At 38.1% G+C, this 27839-nt stretch overlaps 1 protein-coding gene and 1 pseudogene across 1 annotated transcript; both read left to right on the top strand.

Annotated features, from left to right (window-relative positions):
- Positions 1-34: 34 nt before the first annotated feature.
- Positions 35-27291, top strand: LOC130800686 (hydroxyacylglutathione hydrolase cytoplasmic). The gene is made up of 7 exons (XM_057664280.1): positions 35-141; positions 270-392; positions 11869-12030; positions 17617-17695; positions 18498-18611; positions 20431-20607; positions 26966-27291. Exons 1-7 carry the CDS (start codon positions 95-97, stop codon positions 27038-27040), a joined length of 777 nt encoding a protein of 258 aa, XP_057520263.1. The 5' UTR covers positions 35-94; the 3' UTR covers positions 27041-27291.
- On the top strand, positions 20622-24528 carry LOC130800685 (uncharacterized; annotated as a pseudogene).
- Positions 27292-27839: the final 548 nt, after the last annotated feature.

Raw genomic sequence — 27839 nt, 5'->3', positions numbered from 1 at the left:
GTTTTAAATAAAACATCAAAAACGTTTCGATTATTTCATCATTCTTTGTATGCTACAATCGTAACACTTTTTTCTCAGACACAAACCAAAAACAATGAAAATCCTTCATATTCCTTGTTTGGAAGACAATTACTCCTATTTGTAAGCTCCAATTTCGCCTAATTTTACTCTATATTTAAGGCTTCGCTGATTTCATCCTCTCTACATCTTTTTCGTCTTCGAAAATTAGTTATTAAGATTTCTATTTTGTTTTTTAAAAATTAAAATAGGATAATTGATGAACAGACGAAGGAAGCAGCTGTTGTTGACCCTGTTGAGCCTGAGAAAGTTCTAGATGTTGCTAAACTAAATGGTGCTGATGTCAAACTTGTTTTCACTACTCATCATCACTGGTAATATTTATTTATTGCATTTTATTGCTTTAGGGTTGTTACAGTTTCATTTTTATGATTGTGTTGACAAATTATTTCGAATTGATGTATGGTCGGAATGATTTTTCTGTGGTGAACTGTATAATCCAAAAGAAGACTTGGCTGTTTTAGGGTTGATTTGAGTATTAAATACTGAAATTTGAGTCCTTGAAGCGTTGTTGCACCCTGCACCGATTTAGGTTTGGTGTTGGTGTGTGAGTGAAAGGTTGTATTGGTAGCAACCTGTTGCATACATGCATGTTAATGTTTGCCTCGGTTACACCTCTGTGGTGGGACACTTTCTTGGATGCTTGCTTACTGGGAGCTTTGTGCACCAGGCTTCCCTGAGTTGGAATTAGAGTACGTTTAAGATATAAGATATAAATTTGATCAAATTTGGGGAACTGTTAGGCTTATAGTAAGGTTTTGGGGTGTTTGCAGATTCCTGAAATGGGGGAGCCTTCGTCTGGCATGATGTGATAACCAATTACTATATCAGGGTTATAAAACCAATTGCTACTAAGATTTCATATATGTATCATTTTACTTCTATATTTTAGTTGTGTCTTGAAGGATGTAGGAGTAGTGATATGGATATTTTCCTTTTGTTGTGATTTGAACTTTAGTTTTTCAATCATTTCTTCTATGACTTCATTTTTGTTTGGATGCTTCTAAAGAGAAGAGTTTTAGTGATATTTGGTGGAATAGAGTTGATTTATTTTTGAAATAAATAAAGCTACTTTATGAGATGATGAGCTACTTTATTTTTGAACTTTAGTTTTAGTGTCATAGAGCTTATCAAAAGTATACTTAGAGTCATTCTTACTCTACACATTTCATGCACATGCCTTGGTATAATAGTGCAAAAACAAGGTCGCATCACCTTATTTTGATAAGGATTTGAACTTACCGCAACCAAAAAATAGGCCAAAAACAAAACTATCAGCATACCCCAAGCATGTGTGATATCATTTATTTGTGACTCCTATTTATAGAAGTCTGAGGAAGGGTAAATACTTTTCACTTTAAAATTAAAATTAAAATATCATCTATATCAAAGTGGCTCATGGAATTATGTGCACCTCTTATTGAAAATAACCTGTTTGTTATCACTAATAGGGGAAATGTTACGAAATATGGGAAGGTATATAATGTCCTTGGGGTAATAGAATGGTTAATAACTATAGTAAAGTAAATCATTCTAAATCTGGGTCATTTTGCTAGATTGAAGGTATTAGGTTTTAATGCCGAGTGTGCAAGAAACCAGCCCAAAACAGATATTCGCTTCACTTACGCTAGAAGGCCCAAGAAGAAGTTACCAGAAGAAGGCTGAAGCTACCAATTGATTGCTGAGCTGGGAGGTGATTTCAGTTTTGGGGGTAGAGGGTAATAAAGTAAATTTAGAAGAAAAGTTGTTATGAGTTTGTTATTCTGGCTGCCTTGTTAAGAGTATACTTAAGAAAGTTTGTTATGAACCTGACTATAAAATAGAGATGGGATAGAAGGGAGAGGCAAGCAGAAAATTAAACAACTAGTATCACTGGGAAAGCACCTTCCACTCGAAAGAAGGATTCTTTGTATTGCCAAACTGTTACGTGATATTAGTAATACATCTTCCTTGAGTCAATTCCCTATTTTCTTTTCCTGTAACCCTTTAATTCCTAGCAAATTGGTATCAGAGCAAAAACGTTCCAAAATGGAGAATTAGATGGCCAGATTAAATCACGGGCAACGGCTGGATTTGTTGGAACAAGAGGTGGCTGGATTATCGGCGCGTGTAGCCCAGGAGATAACTACGGCATTAGCAGCGTTCAAAACTGACCTCAATCACCTGCTGGCTGCTGGCCAGGAGAAAATCCGGTCAGACCTTTACTCTTCGCTGATAAACGGTTCTCCATCTACGGGGATAACCCATTTTCATCTCAATCTCAGTTGGGAAATGGAGAAGGAGGCTACCCAGGAGGCCATACGAATTGGAAGTTACGAAAACTTGACTTACCTCTGTTTGACGGTACAAATCCGGACTGCTGGATTCTCAGAGCTGAGCGGTTTTTCCATTTTTACCGGTTGGGGGAAAAGGATCAACTGGAGGCCGCCATTGTTGCACCGGAAGGAGATGCGTGACTGTGGTATCAATGGGAACGTCGACGCCATGCAGTGCCTTCGTGGGAGGCGCTGAAGAAGCTAATCCTCCGGCGTTTCAGATCCACCACCACCGGCATGTTGCACGAGCAGTGGCTCGCTCATGAGCAGACTGGAACAGTGGCGGAATACCAGCGACGCTTCATTGAACTTTTGGCCCCGATAGATGGTGTTCCAGAAGAAATAGCAAAAGGGCAATATATCCAGGGATTAAAGGAGGAGATCCGGATTGAGGTTCGGATCTTAGATCCGATTACATTGGACTAGGCTATGGAGCTGTCAATGAGAATTGAGGAGAAATGGAAATTAGGCCCAAGGCCCAAACAGACTTTAAATTTGCCCACGTGGCGTACCCCTTACCCTAACCCACGTGCATACCCAAATCCTGCTACCCAAAATCAAAACCACCTCCCTTCAAAAACAACACAGATCCCCAACTCCATCACCCACCACCCTTATACGAACCGAAATACCCTTAACACTTACAAAAATTCCGGGGAGAGGAGACGGCTTTCCGAGAAACAACTTCAGCAGAAGAGGCAGCAAGGGCTATGCTTCCGTTGTGATGAGAAGTGGTCGATTAACCACCGCTGTCAGCGCCATGGTTTGAGCGTCTTACTCACGGAAGAGGAGGAGGAGGCGACGGAGGATGGTGAGTTTGCTATGGCGGAGGTAAGTACGGACGAACCCTACACAACCCAACCAAACCCAAACTCGACCCCAGAAGTCTCCCTGAGCTCTGTAATGGGACTAACTAGCCCCAAAACAATGCGCCTGGACGGTATAATGAATAAGCACGACTTGGTAGTGATGATTGACCCAGGAGCAACCCATAATTTCATCTCCAAGGTTGCGGCCTAGCAGCTGGGTCTTAATCCAACATAAACCAGGAGTTTTGGGGTGACATTAGGAACCGGTGATACAGTACAAGGGGAAGGGGTATGTAAAGGTGTCGTGTTAGACCTCCAAGGTGTCACGATCGTCGAAGATTTTCTGATTCTTCCCTTGGGAAGCTCGAATGTAATCCTGGGCATTCAATGGCTGGAGAAATTGGGCACCATTTCAACCAACTGGAAAACACAGACATTGAAGTTTCAGTTGGATGGTACAACGATCACTTTAAAGGGTGATCCTTACCTGGGTCGAACGGGAATATCTCTTAAAGCCATGGTCAAAACTCTGCAGAAGGAGGGGCAAGGATACCTCCTGGAATTGAGTCAGTTGGAGGGAGAGAGGGAATCTGAGCCAACCATCCCTAAAGAATTCCTGTCATTGATACAAGAATTTAAGCACGTGTTTCACCTACCTGAGGGGTTACACAATGACGTATTTAACACGCCATAGTACTGCGTAGTGGAGCTAATCCAGTCAGCGTCAGACCTTATAAATACCCGCAAACTCAGAAGAATGAGATTGAGAAGCTAGTTGTGGATATGCTCAGAGCAGGGGTGATTCAACCTTCAACCAGTGCTTATTCTAGTCCGGTTTTATTGGTGAAAAAGAAAGATGGGTTATGGCGTTTTTGTGTAGATTACAGGGCATTAAACAAAGAAACAACCCCCGATAAATTTCCCATACCCGTCATTGATGAGTTACTTGATGAACTGGGTGGTTCAGCCATTTTCACCAAGCTAGACTTGAAATCTGGCTACCATGAGATTCGAGTGAAGCCCGAAGATGTTCATAAGAGAGCCTTCCGTACCCATGAGGGTCATTACGAGTTCTTGGTCATGCCCTTTGGGCTAACCAACGCTCCGGCTACATTTCAATCCCTTATGAATGACGTATTCAAGCCGTTCCTGCGTAAATTTGTACTCGTGTTCTTCAACGATATACTGGTATATAGTCCTTGTATTAAGGCACACAAGGAACATTTAGCCCACGTTCTGCAGGTTCTCTCAGACCACCGACTCTTTGCCAACTTCAAAAAATGTGAAGTGGGGAAGGAGAGGGTGGCCTATCTTGGTCATGTGATTTCTGCAGCCGGAGTGGAAGTTGACTCTTCCAAAATACAGGCTATGATGGATTGGCCTACCCCCACGAACTTGAAGCAACTCCGGGGATTCCTTGGCTTAACAGGATACTGTCGCAAATTTATCAAGGGGTATGCTCAAATTGCTCTTCCCTTGACTGGTTAACTGCGCAAAGAGAATTTCGGGTGGACTGATGTCGCCACCTCAGCCTTTAATACCTTAAAAACGGCCATGGTAAACGCTCCTATCTTAGCAGCACCTAATTTTTCTCTTCCCTTTGTAATTGAAACAGATGCCTCCGGGCATGGGTTAGGGGCTGTCTTACTACAAGCTGGGCACCCCATTGCATACTACAGCAAGATTCTGGGCATTCGAAATAGGGGTAAACCCATATACGAAAAAGAACTCATGGCCATAGTCTTTGCGGTGGAGAAATGGAGGCACTATTTGCTGGGTCGTCACTTCATTGTACGCACTGATCAGTGGAGCCTTAAGTTCCTCTTGGAACAGAGAAAGGTGGGACAAGCGTACCAAAGATGGGTTAGTAAGCTGCTGGGGTACACTTTTGCCATTCACTACAAGCCGGGCCCTACGAACGAAGTGGCCGATGCTCTCTCACGCCAGCACATCCCAAAGGTTACATGTAGCGCTCTAGTAGCTTCGTGTGGGTTACGATGGGATTATGTACAGGCTTTCATAGTGAAGGACGCCACGTTACAACGATTGGTAACTCAATTTCAAAAGGGAGAAGGAATACCAAAGTGGTTACCTCTGGAAAATGGGGTTTTAAAATATAAGGGGAGGATAGTGATACCAAAACATTGTGAGCTCACCTCTAAATTGCTCAAAGAATATCATGATTCCCTGGTGGGGGGGCACGCTGGTGATTTCAAGACTTACCAGCGCTTGGCCGAGGAATGGTTTTGGTTCGGGATGAGAAAGGACGTGGCCAAATATGTACAACACTGTCATGTCTGTCAACAAAACAAGCTCCACCTTATCTCCTTTGGGACTCCTCCAACCATTACCAATTCCTGAGAGGGTTTGGGAGGACATCTCTATGGACTTTATTGAGAAATTACCCAAGTCGTTAGGGTGGGATACTATACTCGTGGTAGTAGATAGACTGACCAAGTATGGACATTTCATTCCACTTAAGCATCCTTTTACTGCTCAAAGCGTGGCGCAAAAATTCATATCCGAGGTCGTGAGATTATGCGGAGTACCCAGTTCCATTGTCTCAGATCGGGACAAGGTTTTTCTGAGCACCTTTTGGTCGGAGCTGTTCAAACTACAAGGCACTCAACTCCTGCGCAGTACGGCTTACCACCCCCAAACAGACGGCCAAACTGAGGTTGTCAACAAGGGAGTAGAATCTTATTTGAGATGCTTTGTGAATGGTAAACCACACACATGGGCTCGCTGGTTACCTTGGGCCGAATATTGGTATAATACTTCGTTCCATACCGCCACTAATTACACTCCCTTCAAAGCCTTATGCGGCAGAGATCCCCCTCATTTGATTCGATTCTTTGCTGGCCACACAGCTGTGTCGTCAATAGAAACACAACTGCAAGAACGCGATGCCATTTTGGATGATTTGAAGTTTCATCTGGTACAAGCCCAAGTTTATATGTAGCAACATGAGAATAAGAAGCGACGTGAGGGCCATTTCCAGGTGGGAGATATGGTTTACTTAAAGCTACAACCGTATCGACAACAGTCCTTAGTGAAACGTGTTAATGAGAAGCTTTCCCCTCGATTCTATGGTCCGTATCCTGTGTTAGAGAGGATTGGACAGGTTGCCTACAAGTTGCAACTTCCCCTAGGGTCCAGAATTCACCCCGTTTTTCATATCTCTCAGCTCAAGAAGGCCTTAGGAGTAGGGCATCAACCTACCAATCTTCCTGCCCAACTGTCTGCTGATTTAGTGTTAGAGGTGGCACCTTGGGCTGTGCTTGGGGTGCGCAATTCTCATGCCAATATGGAAGTCCTGATTCACTGGAAGGGCTTGCAAGATTTTGAAGCTACTTGGGAATCTTTTGAGGAAGTCAATCTCAGATACCCTAACTTCCACCTTGAGGACAAGGTGAATCTTTGGGTGGGGGGTATTACAAGAAACCAGCCCAAAACAGATATTCGCTTCACTTACGCTAGAAGGCCCAAGAAGAAGTTACCAGAAGAAGGCTGAAGCTACCAATTGATTGTTGAGCTGGGAGGTGATTTCAGTTTTGGGGGTAGAGGGTAATAAAGTAAATCTAGAAGAAAAGTTGTTATGAGTTTGTTATTCTGGCTGCCTTGTTAAGAGTATACTTAAGAAAGTTTGTTATGAACCCGACTATAAAATAGAGATGGGATAGAAGGGAGAGGAGAGCAGAAAATTAAACAACTAGTATCACCGGGAGAGCACCTTCCTCTCGAAAGAAGGATTCTTTGCATTGCTGAACTGTTACGTGATATTAGTAATACATCTTCCTTGATTCAATTCCCTATTTTCTTTTCCTGTAACCCTTTAATTCCTAGCAGAGTGCCTCACAATATTATTCATGATGAGAAAATATCATTAAAATTAACAAGGGAAGTTTCAAAGAATACAACCCAATAAGCACGACAATCATCTAAAATGTAGTACTTTGCACTGAGGCAGCAAAGAATACAACCCCATTTGTTTTTTGTATCGCTCTCAGAAAATAGGCCTTCTCAGAAAATAGGCCTTCTATCAACAATTTGAAAGAGATAAATTTTGTTAATTTAAAAATGCTTAATGAAAAAACAATTGTCAAACTACATTTTAAAATTAGTTTTAACTTTTTAAAATTACTTCCTCGGATCTTTTATGTCCTTTTCATTTGGAATATGGGAAGGAACCAAGGAACTCATTATTGTTGAAGATATTTTTTACTTGTAATTATTGCAATGAATGAAATCATTAAGTGTATTGAAATATGAAATCAGAAATTATGATGTTAAAGAGGTATTTGAAGGTTTTTTTTATTAAATCAGTAAACTACATCAGAAAATTACAATTACAATGCCTAATTACAAATCATTGTTGGTATTTTCAACCAATTAAAATCAAATACAAGGGTTAAAGGCTGTTTTGGAAGATACAAAAATTATAGTCTTTAGATTATATTTACATAGCAAATTTCAGCCATTAGATTACATAAACACAATTAGCAAAATTTTACCCCTTACATTACATAAGTATAAATACCCAACAATAGAATATGAGAACAACAATAACCCAACTTCAAGGCCAGTATTAATGTAGAGCTACTGTACTCAACATCTTCAAAAACAACAGTAGTAATACCCATATTCATACCCAAAAATAGTAGTAGTACTCAATAGCAGGATTACTCGACAACAGCTAACCAAAAAAAAGCTTCAGATGTTGGCATTATTTCATGGAGCATTTATCAGACTATGAGTCTGAAATTGGAACTAATTTACATGGAGATGATGAGTTAGAAGCTTCAGTGGAAGAAGTAAACCAAAATTTGGTTGAAGGGGACTCAAATGGTCATTGTTGAGCATGAATTTGACCTAAATTTACCTCCACCATCATAAGCAAAGAATAACCAACCAAATGCGACAACAAATATTGCTTCATTTACTTAACATCTCTGTTAATGGTGTACTACCTCATGGTTCAATTGACAAAATAGTCGAAAAGTTCGGTTATAGCCGAAGAAGCATCAGTTTTTTGTGGAATAAGGCAGAAAACAGAAGCAAGCATGTCAAAAATATGATTTAGATCACAACTATCATAAATGTGGTAGAAAAAGGGTATGCAGACATTGCTAGCATTCAAATGGGGGATAGATTTGTATAAGTGACTTCGCGAGTAAATTAGACTTAGCACCATCCATGGTATGGAGAATGAAAATGATGGGAGATTTGATGCCTCATTCTAATTCTATGTACCCCAAAAATATAAAATGAAAACAAATTGGTAAAAATTCATTGGATTCTTAGTTTACTTGATATAATCACCACAACACCAAAATATAAATGTTTAATCGACTATGTGCACATTGATGAAAAATGGTTTTATTTATCAAGAAAATCACAAAGAGTTTATTTAGCAAAGAATGAACCAAAACCTAATAGATCTGACAAATCATGTGAGTTCATTCCAAAAGTAATGTTCAGGGGATGCATTGCAAGACCAAGATGGTGTGATCGGGGACAGTGTATCTTTGTTGGTAAGACTGAGATGTTCCCATTTACGGGAATAGTTCCCGCACAAAGGTCATCAAAAAATAGGAAAAAAAGTGAACGGAAGACAAAGCCAATATAATCTGTTCACAGACAAGCCACAAGAAACATGCTCATATATCAAATCATACCAGCAAGCAAAGCAAAGTGCCAAATGAGAGACCAAAGGTAATTTTCGTTCAACAAGATAATTGTAGAGCACATATTTCTCAAGATGATGAAGAATGTCAATAACATTACCATCAAGATGGATTCACATTTATTTTGACCCAACAACCACCTAAGCCCCGATTGCAACATACGCCTTGGTTTTTTTTGAATGACAATAACATTACCATCAAGATGGATTCACATTTTTTGACCCAACAACCACCTAATAGCCCCGATTGCAACATAATAGAACTTTTTTTTTAGGAGCATTCAATTTCTTATGCACAAGAAGATGCCAAAATCAATAGACAACTTAGTTCGAGCAGTTGAAGATGCATACAACGAGTTACATCCTAAGACATTAAGTAATGGTTGTTGGTTAGTTTGTTAGGCTTGTTTGGCCAACTCAAAGTGTTGACCATTTTGTTAGCTTTTAAGATAGCTAAATAGGAAAACTGTTTATAAAGATGTGTGGTGAATTTTAATATTGGTTGTTCAAGAGAATAAGTAGGTGAACAAGCCAATAGAAAAAGGTACTCATAATAGCTTTTTCATTTTGGTTTAAAACATAGAACAACAATATATGAATGAAACATGTTTTTTTTGGTTGTTTACTCCAACTAGCTAAAAAGTCAAAAGTCATTAAAAAAGGCGTACAAAAAGCTATTTGACCCTTAATATATTAAGCGATTAAATTGATTATTGGATATAATAAAGGTCATCCATCTTCTAGGTGCTTGTTGAAGGTTATTTTTAACAATAACTTATGATTCTCTTGATTAACCTTTTAGCGCCTTTTCTTGTTGGTCCTGGCTTCCAGTCTTTTGTCAAGGGATCGATTGCTTTTGACTCTTCAAAATCTATCAACAAAATATGATATTATAAAACACAAAAAGATTGTGTGGAAATAGTGCTAAATAAGGTTCATTTGTTTGTTTATGAAAACTATCTTATAAAACTTGCAAGAGCTGGCTCTCAATCTAGATTTCATTACACCCCAAACATGAGGAGCTTTTATGCAATTTATGTTTAATAATGATTTAAAACTCTTCTACAAAATTGATGTTCCTTTTATCTAGTTTCTTATGCAGAAATTTCTTTAGTTTTCTAGAAATTCCCATCTTAAAGCTAATTTTGACAGAAGCAATATTTTTAGTGGCATTTCCAATGTAAATAAAGTACATATTCTCATTGGGTTTCTGGTTGAGTCAATCTACACTTTAAGATATCTTGGGTATTTTTGAACTTCTAAGAAGCTAATATATAGTGAGTGTGACCCTTTAATGACGAAATGAGTTGAAGAATCAAATTCTAATTAGCTAGATGCCTAGATATTCATAGTATGTAGAAGACCTTTTGGGGGAACATGTTCATTTAGCCTATTACATATGGATAGGAGGATATTATAATTGAGGGAAAACTCTTCTAGCTTGGTCTAATATATGTCGTCCCCAAATTAGTTTAGAAATTCCCAAAGACTTATCTTCTAAAATCAAGGAGTAGTGGTGGCTTTTGGGCTCTTAACCCATAACAAGTATAAATTCTAGATTAGGTGGGCTTATAGACATAGTTATATAAAAATCATGATATTTCATTTGTAACATGACTAATCGTTTTTCCTTGATGTTAAAGAAAATTCTTTAAAAGGAGAAAGCTTAGTTATGGGTGAGCTCATTTTTTTAATCAGAAAGTGTGACACTAGGATGTTACGCTTCGTTCCTAAAATTCAATGGAGACCCTTGATCTATAATAAAGCTACCAACCTAAAAGCGTATTGTTCTTGTGATTGCTAGTGAACACCTTCTTAGTTTAGAATTATCTCTATGAGCAAGCTTAACACTAGGATGTAAGGATTTATGAAGTACAGTGGAGCTCCATGGTCTATAATGATGATTCCTGGGTCTATGATGCAACTCTAGTTCGTGGCAATTCGAAACAGGTTGGCTAATGGTTATTGCACATAGGCTTCAATTGCAGAATATTCCTTGCCACCCTTATGGAAGTCTAAAAACTTAGAATCTAGTGCTTATTTGTTATTTTGAATTCTCATAATTCTCATAGTCCCTATGCCTATTGCTCATTTAATACTGAATATTTGATGGAAAGAGTCTGAAGGCTAAAAGATGCGTTACATCATTTTCTGATGCCATTTGGACAATATGGATGCAAAAGACTTGGAAGGTGTTCAAAGGATCATGTTAAATTTTTACCTTCTTTTTGATAGCTCACAAAATTTCTAATTAATTTTTGCTTACTAGAAGTAATTGCTTGGTTCCTTCGGTGAGATTTGGTAAGATTTCCCTTGGGAGTTGGGATTGTAAATCGATAAATGATCATATATTGTAATTTAGGATGAGTTTATTAGGAAGATCTTTCCTTATTGACCTAGATTTAAGCCAATAATTTGAATGATCAGAAGCCTAGCGTTCCCTGTAGTTGGCTTGAGAAGTGGATCCCCTTTTTTATGCTTTCTTTTGTCGTACCTCTCAAGAGTATACTACTTATAGAATTACTCTTAATGAATATCCCACTTATATTTCTTTTGCTTGTTGCTACCATTCTTGTTATTGAATGGGTATTGTGATAGTCGTTGCTATCTTGTTATCATTTCTTTGGTATATTATATGATGATATGTTATGCTTTCCCAAATCTTTTTACAAATATGGCTTTATGGTTTTTGAATTCTTCAAATATTCTTCCTTTAGGTTTATTATCAAAAATGATGTCAATCTTCATCACTTGCCTCCATGTCATTAAGGATTATTATTAAGTACTCAAATGATTTTTTTGCGTTGTTTGGGAAGAATTATTCAAAATCCATATGGTAATTGTAATGTTAGTTCTTGCTCTCTTGTTCCACTTGGTTAAAGATTTAATTGCTTTGCTTTTGGACATTTTACAATTTTTGACACTTCGATATGGTAATTGTAATGTTCTATGCTTGTATGTCAAACTCTTCCTTTTATAGGGATCATGCTGGTGGAAATGAGAAAATTAAAACACTAGTTCCTGGAATCAAGGTTTTTGGTGGTTCAATTGACAATGTGAAAGGGTGTACAGATAAAATGGATAATGGTGATAAGATCTCACTTGGAGCTGAAACTAATGTATTGTGTCTTCATACACCATGGTAAGTAGGTGTGCTCACAATTTGTACGTTACACAGCATTTGTGTTTTAAAAGTGGAACTAGTGTTATATAATGTGATGTTGCAGTATTTTGATCTTAGATTAGGAAAAGTACATTTCGAAAGAGTGTGTGCTTAGAAAAATTTTAGAATTTTGCTTTACATCTATCTTAATTTGACTTTTAGTGTGTGACCTTCTCATGTCTAGATGCGCTTATGAATGAATGTATGCGTTTGTGTTTGTGTGTACATGGGTACTTAGGGGTGGTCCCACATGATCTTACACGTCCGCATGAGGGCACAACTTGAAATTTTTTTCTCTTGTGTGCTCTTGCTTGGAATCGAATATGTGAGTATTGTGACCTTAAGGATGGATGGTGCATGCTCAACTAATTGAGTTAGGACATGCTTTGTGATTAAGTTGCTATTTAATACTTATTACTTATTGGGAGTACTAAAGATTGCATACATGATAAATGAACTGGTGATTGGATTATACATGCCGATATACTTTTTAATTGTAAAATTTCTTCTTATGTCTAAGATTTTTAGAACAAATAATGGGATTAAATCAAAAGGAATGATGTTCAATTGTTCCTTATATGTCGAAGAGTTTTTAATCTATAGGAGTAGATAAATAAACATTTTAAAATACACTAAACACATGTATGTATTGTTGAAACGCCTACTTTTACAAGTCTTGCTAAAAACATTATATATCATCTTTGGATGTTAGATTCATTTAACGTGTACAACAAATCGATCATCTTTTAACTAATTAATTACGTATTAGTTTAAATATATCCTTAGTGATTATGCCGATTAATATCACTAAAAAAAATTTAGCTCAATCATAATAATAATTAAAGCGTAGCTTGTTTTAGCCCTATTGGTTCATTTCATCCTTTTGTTCTTGTTAGGTTGGTAAAGTTGAGTATGTTTTATCTACATGATTTTTCAGATCATGATCTTATAAAAGTTGAACTCTAGCTTAAGATTTACATTGCTAATATGCATGATGATTATCTTTTTGATAAAATAAACGAATTAGATCTTTCTCAAATCTTAATGAAAACAAAATAAATATGCTTTGTATGCATTAGTTTATTTTGCTTTTGAAGCTTGTTTGGTTCCACCTATTGTAACAACTACAATGGATGGATTTTTTTGCAATAAATACTGTGAAAACAAAATTGCGTAATAAAATGGGAGATCAACGAATGGATGAATGTTTGGTAAATTTATCGAGAATGGTTTATTTTGTAATATTTTTAGGGATCTTATTACTCGTCCGTTCCAAGATATGAAAATTTGTCGAAATAGATTATAGGATAATATTTTTGAGGGTTGAATTGAAATGTTATAATTTTTGATATATCTTTATAATAAATTTTTATATCTTTTTTATTGGATTGTTTTTGTATTTCTGTGTGGAGCCATGCTTGCATGTTTCTTCATTTTATCACTATATTTAGCATGCACCTTGTACAAAAAAGTTAAAAAATACAGACCCATTCATCCATGCATGTATGTGCTGTGTACTTTTGTATGTTGGCATGTATGTATGCACACACACACACACACGAAATCCACTCTTTCTATGATTCAGATTACTGTACATATGAGTTATCTATTTAAAATAGTTTCAAACACTGCTTATAATCAAAATGGGTGGCTTGAATTGCCTCATAACTATTGATTGTCAATGGATATGGTTGTTTGTGATCTGTAATTTTCTTTTTCTAAGACTTTTCTAGACGAGTTTTATAGTTAGCCTACCCTTTCTAGTTTCTCTAAGAATGTTGATGCCTTGTCTTCTGTCTCCAGGTTCTCATGATATTAAGGTATGAAGGAATTTCTATATGCATGTCGAAAGGAGTGCAATTGCAATGTTGTTTATGGATTTATTTTATGGAGTTTGGGCTATGCAAATATTTAAAGTTTGAGAAATAGCGCTTCAAATTGAACACTTCTGATAACACAAAATTGAAATTTATTTCACTTCTTCCCCTTGGTCGAATGGCCTCTGATGTAAATCTTATTATTTCTTTGGGGAGGGGTTCAAGGTCATTGAGAAAGTATGGATTGCCTGGTCTGAAGTACATGTTTGAATCTGGCAATTTACTCCGTTCGTTCCTTAAAGAAGTTCCCACAAGGAATGTTCACGAGAATTAAGGAAAATAGAAGTTTTTAGATGGTGGATATATTATTTTATTGAATAATGAATTTAATGGAGAAAAGTGGGGAGCATAAACATAAAAAAAAATTTAAAAGAAACTTAGTGGAAAAAATATAGGGATCACAACTAAGGGCGTTCATAACCGGGTAATCGGTATTTTGGGTACCGGAAAAGTCGAGTACACGGTTATCGGGTACCTATTTTAACGGCCGGTGTCCCGACCTGATTTATCCGGGTATCCGGATAAATCAGGTACTAGGTACCCAGTTTTATTTATGACATTTTTTATGAATTTGGTGCTGCAGTTTGTGGCATAATTTATCTGTTGTTTTTTGGATGGCAAAAATAAGCAATATAAGGATTTTTTAAAAAAAATACTTAGTACATTGAATAATTATTACATCAAATATTTAGCTATCAAGGTATCAATAACAAGTCTATCATCCATCATTCACTTGAAGTATCTCCATAAAATCCTTGTTATTGTCTCCAATTGTCTCCAAATTCGAGATCTAAAACAAGAAGAATGAAAAATAAGATGAAGAACAAATAAATTAGAAGAAAGGACAAATTAGTCTCAAAAATCCGAAATTAGTCTCGACAATAATAACAATCAGAACAAAAAACAAATCCATGAACAAAAACAAAAAATCAGAATGTAGTCTCGAAAAAAAACAAATACCGTAAAAATTTAGGTATTGTCATTGGTGCATTTGTTGTTACTAGAGTACTAATAGCATTGAAAAATTAAAGAAGGAGAGAAAAACATGTGAGGAACAAGATTTAAGAAATAAAGAAGGAGAAGAGAATGAGAAATGGAATTGGACAGGGAACAACGCATCCAACATTACAGCAATAGTATTAGCACTTTAGAAGTAAGGTTTGCCTTCGAAGAACATTTTTCTTTTTTAAAGTGAAGCGGTGATTATAGTTATCAGAATCCCGATTCTGATTTACGATTCCACGATCCAAAAATAGGCGAACGATTAGGATTGTAAGTAGGATCTTAATGTGGTAGAATCGTGCTATCCTACTTAGCTCAAGAATTTAAGTGGTAGGATCTTAACACGATTCTACGATCCTACGATCCAATCCTACAAGGGTAGTTTTATTGTAAAATATTTTCATATAATCCAAATTTAACTTATGTATAAAAATTTATATTTAAAATAATTATATCAATACTTTTACAAAATTCAAGTTTTTCTAAATTTGCAGTTTAAAGTGACTATTAAAAGTATTTTTTTCTTAAAATTGAATAGACGAAGTCAAATAAGTTTTTACTTACAACTTAAAACATAAAAAAAGATCAAATTTAATTGATGATCAGTAATCCAAAGCACATTAATGCATATTTGTAGGATCACACGATCCTACGATCGATTCTACCGATTTCGATCCTACCCTTTCAACGATCCTAGGTAGAATCCCGATCCTGATAACTTTTCCCTACAATTAACGGGTCAACGGGTACGGCCCATGAACCGATTCAGTTAAAGCAGATGGGGTACCCGACCCATAAGTTATAACTTTTTTAATTTTATGACCCGCCATTTAAGCTACGGGTCGGCATGTCGGGTTTTTTTGAACAGGCCTAACCTTTTTCAAGGAAAAATTACCAGAATGTACCTAATAATTTTTTTTTCCAAAAAGTACCTAAAAACTACGTTACAAAACTTTTTCTTTTCTAAAGAGTACCAACTAACGACTATTGTTAGTTGACCGTCATCTTTTGCTTTGACTCGCGCATGACCTGCATGTGCATCATTAAAAGCCTCATTTTCCACCAATTTTTCCTCCTTTTTTGCTTCTCTTCCTCACTTGCCTCTATCCCTTCCTTTTATACCAAATCCTTCTTACATCATCAAACCCACAACCATGCTTAAACCAATGAGCTATTTCAAAGTAGCATATTGCATCCTTTAATGTTTGCAAACTCAAACCCTTCCAATCATACACAGCGGTGTTACTTTTTGTCACAAAATCCCCTAAATAGACCTTTATGTTTATAGATTTCATGAGGCTATAAATTTGATAATATTCAGTTCTGTAATCTGTTATTGAAACACAACCTACCAGAAATTAAGTGAAAACAAAATAAGATTAAGTATAAAGTGAGCAATACATCAAATAACAATGCAATAATCAAGCTACAATCATGATTAGCTAATCAATCAGCTTAATCAAACCCTAGTTCTGCCTTTTGCTTATAAAGGACCAATTAAATTACAAATGAAATTCAATACAAAATTCAGAGATCATGCAACAAATTTCAGGAAGATTCGAACAAAAAAATAACCAAAAGAAAAAGTAACCTTTGTTTTGTAGTTATCCTGTATGATGCCCCCTTTTCAACATTCTTTTTTTACCCATTATTCCCGAAGAAATCCAAATGAATTATGAGAATTAAATCAAGAAGTTCAATTAAGTAGAAGAATGAATTGAGCTTGCTAAAGGCTTCAGATTGAACAGAGAGAAAGAAAGTTATTGAAGGAGTGAGAATCAATAGCCTTTAATCCATGCATTTGAATTAAATGATGATGATAATTACTTACCCAATATTCAATTGATGTGATGTCCAACTAAATGCCCTTTGCTGTAGTGAATTTAAGCTTTAATTTTTTGGTTTAAAATTATGAGCAATGTAAGAAGAGGAGAGAAGGGGGAAGGAGTGATAGTAGCTTGAATATTTGGTGGGAAATAAGCCAATTAATAAGCTCACGTGCAAGTCAATTGCGAGTGAAAGCAAAAAGATGAGGGTCGACTAAAGGAAATCGTTGGTTGGTACTCTTTGGAAAAGAAAAAATTTTGATAGGTATTTTTGAAAACTTTTATTATTAGATTTTTTTTCGAAAAAAATTTATTAGCTACATTCTGGTAATTTTTCCTTTTTTTAATAAAGTTAGTGGGAAACATGTAGAGACCATGAACAATATAAAAATGTTAAAATGAGTTATTGGAAGGTATGTGGGGACCATAAAAATTATTAAAATATTGAAATGAGAATGAACAAAGGTTCATTATGTCCAAAATTTGTGTTATAAATTAAAAGATTTTTTATGGGAACAATAAATGAAACAATCCAAGATGGCAAATGTAAACAACTATAAGGAATGGAGGGAGTATCATAAATGTCTTGTTTTGCCTCATGCCTTGACACAGTAAAATAGTTTTGTCACCTTTCCAAACAACCGAAATAAGTCTATACTGGTTTTTTTTCTTCATTTGATTTACTTTTGCATCTTTGTTTGGGACAAAAGCAATACCATTGTGATTAGGTCTCCACTACTTCTATGTTCCTGTGTTACATAATGATTAGTGCTTTTTCCAAGGTCTTTGGGTGAATTTGGCTGGAATTTTCATTTCTTTTAAAATTTTTATATATGTTTCTTATCATTTATTTTGCTCAGCCATACCAAAGGTCATATAAGTTACTATGTAACTGGAAAAGAAGACGAGAGCCCTGCTGTTTTCACTGGAGATACTATGGTAAGACTATTGGCTGTAAGGCATGAGGTCTCACACTTTTGTATTGAAATTCTTTGCCACACATTTTGCCTTTGCTGAATTGTAGTAGCTATTATCTTTGATCGATAGATGAAATCACTTGTGTATTGGAACTTGGAAGTCCTTCTGGCCTTCTCGACAGAAGGTAAATAATGGTCATATTGGTAATATGGCAGGAGGTTTCACTCTTTTGTATTGATATTCATTGTCATGTTGCTTTTGTTAAATTGTAGTAGTTATTTTTCTTGAGCGATAGCCGATAGTATTGAGAGTCCTTCACTCCTTCTGGCCTTCTCGAGAATAAGTAAATAGTTTTGACATTGGTAATATGGCAGGAGGTTTCACCCTTTTGTATTGGATTCTTTGCCATTTTTTGCATTTGTTTAATTGTAGTAGCTATTAGCCTTGACCAATGTTGAAATCACTTGTGTGCTGGAAGTCCTCCCGACCTTCTTGACAGAACAAGTAAACAGTTGTCACATTGGTAGTATGGCAGGAGGTTTCACTCTTTTGTATTGATATTCGTTGCTGTTTTTCACTTTTCTTAAATTGTATTAGGTTATTAGCTATCCTTGATCGCTAGTTGAAATCTCTTGTGTATTGAAGTCTTTTTGACCTTCTCGACAGAAAAAGTAAATAGTCGTCACATTTGCAGAGTATGGAATGGCCGATGGTATTAATTTAATGGGTCCATTCAAGCCAGTAGGCCTGAGCTCATTATTCTCCACGTGTAGTTTCCTTTATAAATTTGATGGTCTTAATATGACTTTGATTGTATTCACAGTTCATTGCTGGCTGCGGAAAATTTTTTGAAGGTACAGCGGAGCAGATGTATCAGTCACTTTGTGTGACTTTGAGTTCTTTGCCAAAGCCAACTAGAGTTTATTGTGGTCATGAGGTGAATGATTTTCAAAGATTATTTGTATTGTTTGAACTTTGAACTATTTGACTGTGTATTCTAGCTTGCTTTTTACCAACCGTTCCCATAGCTTTTTGTTTCCAATTTATTCCTTTTTGGTTGTGGATTTAAATTGATAGCTAAAAATACCAAAAAAATAATCATAGGAAATCAGCTACTATCTATAGTCTGAAATCCATTTCTTGTAAGTTGCCAGTTGCCACAGGTTACGCGGCTTGATTTATTGCGTACATTGTTGCTGCTTGATCCGTGTGACTGTTGTCCCTTCAGAGTCCAGTTAGACGTTAAAATCCTTGCATATCCAAATTGAACTGTAAGAGCCCAAGAGTTTTCAAGTTGCTATATAAACAGTTTGTTCCCTTTGGCCAAGACGAAGTCTTTTTGGAAACTTTATTGACCCGTTTGATTATCTGTAAATAAATAGTGGGAATTAAGTTAGATAGGAGTTACTTGATAGTGATTATGATTGTCCTACTGTATTTAATTTTTTCTCCTCATAATATTCATTCCCATCCATTAACCTTTGAAAATGTAGTATTTGGTGATATTGGAAAATTGTGAAGAAAATGTGAGTTTTATTGCCATGGGAATGAAATGACACATTTTATGAAATTAACACTAAAATTCATTTTCCTTACCATCATTTTATACCAATAATGAAACGCCCCTTAAAGGTCATACTTGCAAGAAGGTTGAGAAAAAAAAATTCTCATCTGTTCTTTCCTTTGTCATGCTCAATATGTAGGACTTTCAGACTTCTGGTTACATTACTCTTCTCAGAAACTGAGGATTTTAAGTTGGAAGACTTTTCTTGAATAGCATATGCTATCACAAACTCCAAGTCGCCAACCTTAACTATCGCCATAGAGTAAAAACAAGACCACATCGCATTGCATTGGCCACGTTGTAAAGGTTTTAAAAACAAACGAACCAATATTTTCCACATTTAAATGTGTAATAAAACCGCTTTTTGGGCTGTATCAAGGGATGTCTTAAGATTCGACGGATATTCAGGCGTTATGATATAGCGGCATCACCCTCTAAACTGCAGCTCCATTACCGCAATCGCGACCGTTACCGCATTTTTACTTTCTGACCTGCGCTGTAACAATTGCAATTTTGTAGTTTCGCCCATTTGTTTGTAGAGCCTTGGATGCCACATGCCCAAGCGATCAAATGGGACTTCTTAACTTCCTTATAACTTTTGTTTCTTCAGGGGTGTCTATCAGTGGTGTACTTTATATGGATTGCAATTGGTTCTCTTAAGCAAATTAGCTGTCTCTGGACAAGGCTTAGGTACGGAAAGACAGTTGAATGTGTAGAGTTACTCTTTGATAAACATATCTATGGCTTTCTGTGGAAGCTGTAGGATTTCAGATGCTAGGACTTCTCTGCATCTTTTAAAACCACAACTTTATCTATCCACCAAAACTGTGAATATGAGTGCAAGTCAACATTCAGAAGTTCAGCATTACTTGAATCATCACTTTGTCCTGGAGGGGAATAAGAGGAAAATATTTCTTAGTTAGGAGCATAATAAAGTAAAGTGAAGTACAATTCTTTTGTATTATGTTCTTCACATGAAAAATGAGACTTTATTTTTTACATGACAACATGACATAAAGCCTTCCCTCATATCAGCATCGCCTATGACGATCTCTCATCATCAAAATTGGATATATGACAAAACTGGAAATATTGAACTAACTACAGGAAATTTAACTATTACTGAATTCTTTATGCTGTACTCTGCTATAACCATGGGCCTTATAGTTTGCTTTTGGTCTCTAAAATGCAGTACACTGTGAAGAACCTCCAGTTTGCTCTAACAGTTGAACCCGAAAATGCAAAGATAGCGGAAAAATTGTTATGGGCTCAGAATCAGCGAAAATCGGGCTCACCCACTATCCCATCAACTATAGCAGAAGAGCTAGAAACTAATCCATTCATGAGGGTTGACCTTCCTGAGATTCAGGTATTTGTGTTGTATGCGTCTGCAATTCGCTGTCTTGCTGTGATGTGTAAGCTGCACCGAGTTTTGTGTATGCTATATTATTGTGTACCAACTACCAAGGTGACTAAAACATTGGTGTCCCAATAACTTCTGTATTCATCTAATGTTAAGTCTTGAGTTATAGTTCCAACAAAGTTAATACAGTCTTCTATTGTCTTAGTTGGTCTAAAGTCTAAACTTATATAATAATTTTTTGTTGTGAAATGTACTTGGTAGGCCTTATGTGATGATATCTGAACTCATTTTCCTTATATCAAACATATCTTTAGTTAAAGTGAAAGAAAAAGGATCTTAGGTGTTACTGAAATCTTCTAATTGTTTTTAAAGAGTTTAACCTTTTTTCCCTGCTTAATTCATTTTGTTACTTGGGCATAGTATTCATGAGATGTTTTGGAGTGGTGATAGATGCTTTTAAAAAAAACAACGGAGATGGCTTAATGAGCAATAAGTGTATAACCCCCTCCACTGAAGAGGCAGTACTAATCTTCATTAAGCTGTCTAGTTAGCAGGAGCACATTCGTAAATTCAGCTCGTCTGTTAAATTTTAGCACTTAGACTCATTCAAGGACCTTTAGGAGACCTAAGACTGTTTGGTACACGTTCTTTTACAAAGCCTTGTGCAAGAAACCAGCCCAAAACAGATATCCGCTTCACTTATGCTAGAAGGCCCAAGAAGAAGTTACTAGAAGATGGTTGAAGCTACCAATTGATTGCTAAACCGGGAGATGATTTTAGTTTTGGGGGATGAGGGTAATATAGTAAATCTTGAAGAAAAGTTGTTATGAGTTTGTTAGCCTAGCTGCCTTGTTAAGAGTATACTTAAGAAAGTTTGTTATGAATCTGACTATATAATAGAGGATGGGGTAGAAGGGAGAAGCAGGAAATATATTATACACTTAGTATCACTGGGAGAGCACCTTCCTCTCGAAAGAAGGCCTTTGTGTTGCTATTCCACTGTGCAATATTAGTAATACATTTTCCTTGAGTTATTTTTCTAGTTCTTCCTAATCTGTAACTCCCTAATTCCTAGCAAATTGATATCAGAGCGGAATCTATCCAGAAAAACGAAGAAACAGATGGCCAGATTAAATCACGGGCAACGGTTGGACTTGCTGGAACAGGAGGTGGCTGGCTTACCGGCGCGTGTAGCCCAGGAGATAACTACGGCATTGGCAACACTCAAAGCTGACCTAAATAATCAGCTGGCTGCTGGCCAAGAAAAAATCCGATCAGACCTGCGTTCCACGTTGAACGGTTCGCTGTCGACATGGGATAACCCATTTTCTTCTCATTCTCAGGTGGAAAGTGGAGAAGGAGGTCACCCAGGAGGTCAATCAAACTGGAAAATGAGAAAGCTTGACCTACCTCTGTTTGACGGTATGAATCCGGACGGTTGGATTCTCAGAGCTGAGCGGTTCTTCCATTGTTACCGGTTGGGGGAAGAAGATCAACTAGAAGCCGCCATTGTTGCGCTGGAAGGAGATGCGTTACTTTGGTATCAATGGGAGCGTCGGCGCCATACGGTACCTTCTTGGGAAGCACTGAAAAGGCTAATTCTCCGGCGTTTCAGAGCTATCACCACCGGCACGTTGCACGAGCAGTGGCTCGCTCATGAGCAGACTGGAACAGTGGCGGAATACCAGCGCCGTTTCATTGAACTATTGGCCCTGATAGATGGTGTACCAGAAGAGATAGCAAAAGGGCAATATATAAAGGGATTAAAGGAGGAGATCCGGATTGAGGTTCGGATTGAGGTTCCGATTACATTGGATCAGGCTATGGAGCTATCTTTAAGAATTGAGGAGAAATGGAAATTGGGCCCAAGGCCTAAGCCGAATTTAAATCCACCCACGTGGCGACTCCCTAACCCAAACCCACGAGCATACCCATATCCCACTACCCAAAATCAAAACCACCCTCTTTCAAAAACAACACAGATACCCAACTCCATCACCCCCCATCCTTTCACGAATCGAAACACCCTTAATCCTTACAAAAATTCCGGTGAGGTGAGGCGACTTTCCGAGAAAGAGCTTCAGCAGAAGAGGGAGCAAGGGTTATGCTTCCGTTGTGATGAGAAATGGTCGGTTAACCATCGTTGTCAGCGCCGTGGGTTAAGCGTCCTACTCACGGAAGAGGAGGAGGAGGCGACGGAGGATGGCGAGTTTGCTGTGACGGAGGTAAGTACGGACGAACCCTATACAACCCATCCAAACCCAAAACCAAACTCGACCCCAGAAGTCTCCCTGAGCTCCATAATGGGACTAACTAGCCCCAAAACGATGCGCCTGGCCGGTATAATGAATGAGCACGACGTAGTAGTGATGATTGACCCAGGGGCAACCCATAATTTCATATCCAAGCTCGCAGCCCAACAGCTTGGTCTTAATCCAACAGAAACCAAGAATTTTGGGGTGACATTGGGTACCGGTGATACAGTACAAGGGGAAGGGGTATGTAAAGGCGTCGTGTTAGACCTTCAAGGGGTCACTATCGTCGAAGATTTTCTGATTCTTCCTTTGGGAAGTTCGGATGTAATCCTGGGTATTCAATGGCTTGAGAAATTGGGCACCATTTCAACCAACTGGAAAACACAGACATTGAAGTTTCAGTTGGGAGGAACAACCATCACTTTAAAGGGTGATCCGTATCTGGGTCGAACGGGAATATCTCAGAGCCATGATCAAAACTCTGCAAAAGGAGGGACAAGGGTATCTCCTGGAACTGAGCCAATTGGGGGAAGGGAGTCAGAGCCAATCATCCCTAAAGAGTTCCTGTCATTAATACAAGAATTTACCCACGTGTTTCACCTACCCGAGGGGTTACCCCCACAACGACGCATTGAAGACGCCATAATACTGCGTAGCGGAGCTAATCCAATCAGCGTCAGACCCTATAGATACCCGCAAACTCAGAAGAATGAGATTGAGAAACTAGTTGCAGATATGTTCAGAGCAGGGGTGATTCAACCTTCAACCAGTGCGTATTCTAGTCCGGTCTTATTGGTGAAAAAGAAAGATGGGTCATGGCATTTTTGTGTAGATTATAGGGCCTTAAACAAAGAAACAATCCCCGATAAATTTCCCATACCCGTCATTGATGAGTTACTGGATGAATTGGGGGGTTCGGCCATTTTCACCAAACTGGACTTGAAATCTGGCTACCACCAGATTCGAGTGAAACCCGAAGATGTTCATAAGACAGCTTTCCGTACCCATGAGGGTCATTACGAGTTCTTGGTCATGCCCTTTGGGCTAACCAACGCTCCGGCTACATTTCAATCCCTTATGAATGACGTATTTAAGCCATTCCTGCGTAAAATCGTACTCGTGTTCTTCGATGATATATTGGTATATAGTCCTTTTGTATTGAGACACACAAGGGACATTTAGCCCAAGTCCTGCAGGTTCTCTCAGACCACCAACTCTTTGCCAACTTCAAGAAATGTGAAGTGGGGAAGGAAAGGGTGGCCTATCTTGGTCATGTGATTTCTGCAGCCGGAGTGGAAGTTGATTCTTCCAAGATACAGGCCGTGTTGGATTGGCCTTTACCCACGAACTTGAAGCAACTCTGGGGATTCCTTGGCTTAACAGGATACTATCGCAAGTTTATCAAAGGGTATGCTCAGATTGCTCCACCATTGACTGATCAACTACGCAAAGAAAATTTCGGGTGGACTGACGCCGCCACCTCAGCCTTTAGCACCTTAAAAACGGCCATGGTAAACGCCCCTATCTTAGCAGCACCTAATTTTTCTCTTCCCTTTGTGATTGAAACAGATGCTTCCGGGCATGGGTTAGGGGTTGTCTTACTACAATCCGGGCATCCCATCGCATACTACAGCAAGATTCTGGGCATCTGAAATCGGGGTAAACCTATATACGAAAAAGAACTCATGGCTATAGTCTTTGCGGTGGAGAAATGGAGGCACTAATTGCTGGGTCATCACTTCATTATACGCACTGATCAGTGGAGCCTTAAATTCCTCTTGGAACAAAGAGAGGTGGGGCAAGCATACCAAAGATGGGTTAGTAAGCTGATGGGTTACACTTTTGCAATTCATTACAAACCGTGCCCTACGAACAAAGTGGCCGATGCTCTATCACGCCAACACAGCCCCGAGGTTACATGTAGCGCTCTGGTAGCTTCATGTGGGTTACAATGGGATATGTGCAGGCTTTCATAGCGAAGGACGCCACGTTGCAACGACTGATAACTCAATTTCAAAAGGGAGAAGGAACACCAAAATGGTTTTCTTTGGAAAATGGGGTTTTAAAGTACAAAGGGAGGATAGTGATACCAAAACAATGTGAGCTCACCTCTAAATTACTCAAAGAATACCATGATTCCTTGGTAGGAGGGCACGCTGGTGACTTCAAGACCTACCAGCACTTGGCCGAGGAATGGTTCTGGTTCGAGATGAGGAAGGACGTGGCCAACTATGTGCAGCACTGCCATGTCTGTCAGCAAAACAAGCTATCCACCTTGTCTCCTTTAGGACTCCTCCAACCATTACCAATTCCTAAGAGGGTTTGGGAGGACATCTCTATGGATTTCATTGAGAAATTACCCAAGTCCTTAGGGTGGGATACTATACTCGTGGTAGTAGATAGACTGACCAAGTATGGACATTTCATTCCACTTAAGCATCCTTTTACTGCTCAAAACATGGCCCAAAAATTCATATTCGAGGTCGTGAGGTTACATGGAGTACTCGGCTCCATTGTCTCAGATCGAGACAAGGTTTTCCTGAGCATCTTTTGGTCGGAGCTATTCAAATTACAAGGCACTCAACTTCTGCGTAGTACGGCTTACCACCCTCAGACAGATGGCCAAACTGAGGTCGTCAACAAAGGCGTAGAATCATATTTGAGATGCTTTGTGAATGGTTAACCACACACATGGGCTCGCTGGTTACCTTGGGCTGAATATTGGTATAATACTTCCTTCCATACCGCCACTAATTACACCCCCTTCAAAGCCGTATATGGCAGGGATCCCCCTCATTTGATTCGATTCTCCGCTGGCCACACAACTGTGTCATCAATAGAAACGCAATTGCAAGAACGTGATGCCATTTTGGATGATTTGAAGTTTCATCTGGTACAAGCCCAAGTGTATATGCAGCAATATGAGAATAAGAAGCGACGGGAGGGTTTTCTTCAGGTAGGCGATATGGTTTACTTGAAGCTACAACCGTATCGACAATAGTCCTTAGTGAAGCGTGTTAATGAGAAACTTTCACCTCGATTCTATGGACCGTATCCTGTGCTAGAAAGGATTGGACAGGTTGCCTACAAGTTGCAACTTCCCCCAGGGTCCAAAATTCATCCCGATTTTCATATCTCTCAGCTCAAGAAGTCCTTAGGAGCAGGGCATCAACCGACCAATCCCCCTGCCCAACTATCTGCTAACTTGGTGTTAGAGGTGGAACCTTGGGCTGTGCTTGGGGTGCGCAATTCTCAAGCCAATATGGAAGTCCTGATTCACTGGAAGGGCTTGCAAGATTTTGAAGTGGGAGTCCTTTGAGGAAGTCCACCTCAGATATCCTAACTTCCACCTTGAGGACAAGGTGAATCTTTGGGTGGGGGGTATTGCAAGAAACCAGCCCAAAACAGATATCCGCTTCACTTATGCTAGAAGGCCCAACAAGAAGTTACTAGAAGATGGTTGAAGCTACCAATTGATTGCTAAACCGGGAGATGATTTCAGTTTTGGGGATAAGGGTAATATAGTAAATCTAGAAGAAAAGTTGTTATGAGTTTGTTAGCCTAGCTGCCTTGTTAAGAGTATACTTAAGAAATTTTGTTATGAATCTGACTATATAATAGAGGATGGGGTAGAAGGGAGAAGCAGGCAATATATTATACACCTAGTATCACTGGGAGAGCACCTTCCTCTCGAAAGAAGGCCTTTGTATTGCTATTCCACTGTGCAATAATACATTTTCCTTGAGTTAATTTTCTGTAACTCCCTAATTCCTAGCACCTTGTCAGATTTAGTTTTCATTGTCAATTTCTCAGAATATAAAGACAACACCGACTAATTGTTATATTTGCTCTAAAAGGTGTTTATATTCTAGACAAAAAATTTTCTAAAGTCTGACATCAATCAATGAAGGCAAGTTCGACCATATGGAATATGAATAATTGTGGAGTATGTTTGTTTATTTCCTTTAGAAATACAAGGAACATACTGATCCCACTGTTGATACTGAACCTTTGGTCTGGGACGGAAATTGTGAGCTCCAAGCTATCGTTTGATGTATTTTATTTTGTGCCTCGTACTTAATCATGCATGTTTTCATTGAACTTTACAGGAAAAGGTGGGTTCGAACTCTGCTGTAGAAGCTCTTCGAGAAATACGGAAACTTAAAGATAACTGGAGAGGCTGATGGAAGAGTTACCCTCATACTACAGGCTTTTTATTCTGGTTTGTAATTCAGTGTATGTTACTCAATAAGAATCTGTGATGAATTGTCCAGGGCATCCAACTTTGCACAAGTTTCTGGAAAAAGTATAATAGATTTCCTACTTTTTAGAACAGCTGAACTAAGAAATTTAATAAGATGGTGTTAGGAATCGTCAAATAATCCGATACAAGCATTTATTTTAAGCAATGGAAAAGTAACTCCCATGTAAGTGAGCCATAGTGCAAAAATACGATTTTCTTACGAGATTGCGGTAACGGTCACGATGATGTAGTTTTGTTGTGATTGCGGTAACGATCACATCACTGGAGTATTACTATTGATATTTGATAAGCTATGTACCCATGAAAGCAACTAACATTGTTGGGCACATCGAGTGGGGTCAGATAATCCTTTTGATGGTTTGATGGGGAACAGCAGGTTCAATTTACAGCTAGAAGAATGTGTAGCCGCGATAAATCCCAGATGAAACCCCCTGGACCATATTATGAGCCACTTTTGTTTACTTGTCTATTTTAAACTTTAAAATGATGATCATTTGGACCTCACTTCTTTCCAGTGCGTATATTGTGTGCCCTTTTTTTTGCACTTTTGCGCGGGGAACCTAATTTGCTTTGGTTTGGTGCATAGAACCATCCTTTTCTCTTAGCATTATAGGACTAGTTGTGCTTCCATTTGAATTAGAATTGTTGGATTTCATTTAGAAATTCTACATAATAACTAGTGCGAGTGCTTTTTTTTCCTAGATATTTTAGGTATATAT

Source organism: Amaranthus tricolor, chromosome 15 (assembly GCF_026212465.1).
Source record: "Amaranthus tricolor cultivar Red isolate AtriRed21 chromosome 15, ASM2621246v1, whole genome shotgun sequence".
Taxonomy (NCBI): Eukaryota; Viridiplantae; Streptophyta; class Magnoliopsida; order Caryophyllales; family Amaranthaceae; genus Amaranthus; species Amaranthus tricolor.
This window is presented reverse-complemented; position numbering and strand designations above follow the sequence as displayed.

Excerpts from the sequence above, each read along its gene's own strand:
- LOC130800686 (XM_057664280.1), top strand. The coding sequence starts at position 95 with ATGAAAATCCTTCATATTCCTTGTTTGGAAGACAATTACTCCTATTT. Across the intron at positions 142-269 it reads GAAGACAATTACTCCTATTT|GATAATTGATGAACAGACGA; the intron begins GTAAGCTCCAAT and ends AAATTAAAATAG. Across the intron at positions 20,608-26,965 it reads TTGACCTTCCTGAGATTCAG|GAAAAGGTGGGTTCGAACTC; the intron begins GTATTTGTGTTG and ends TGAACTTTACAG.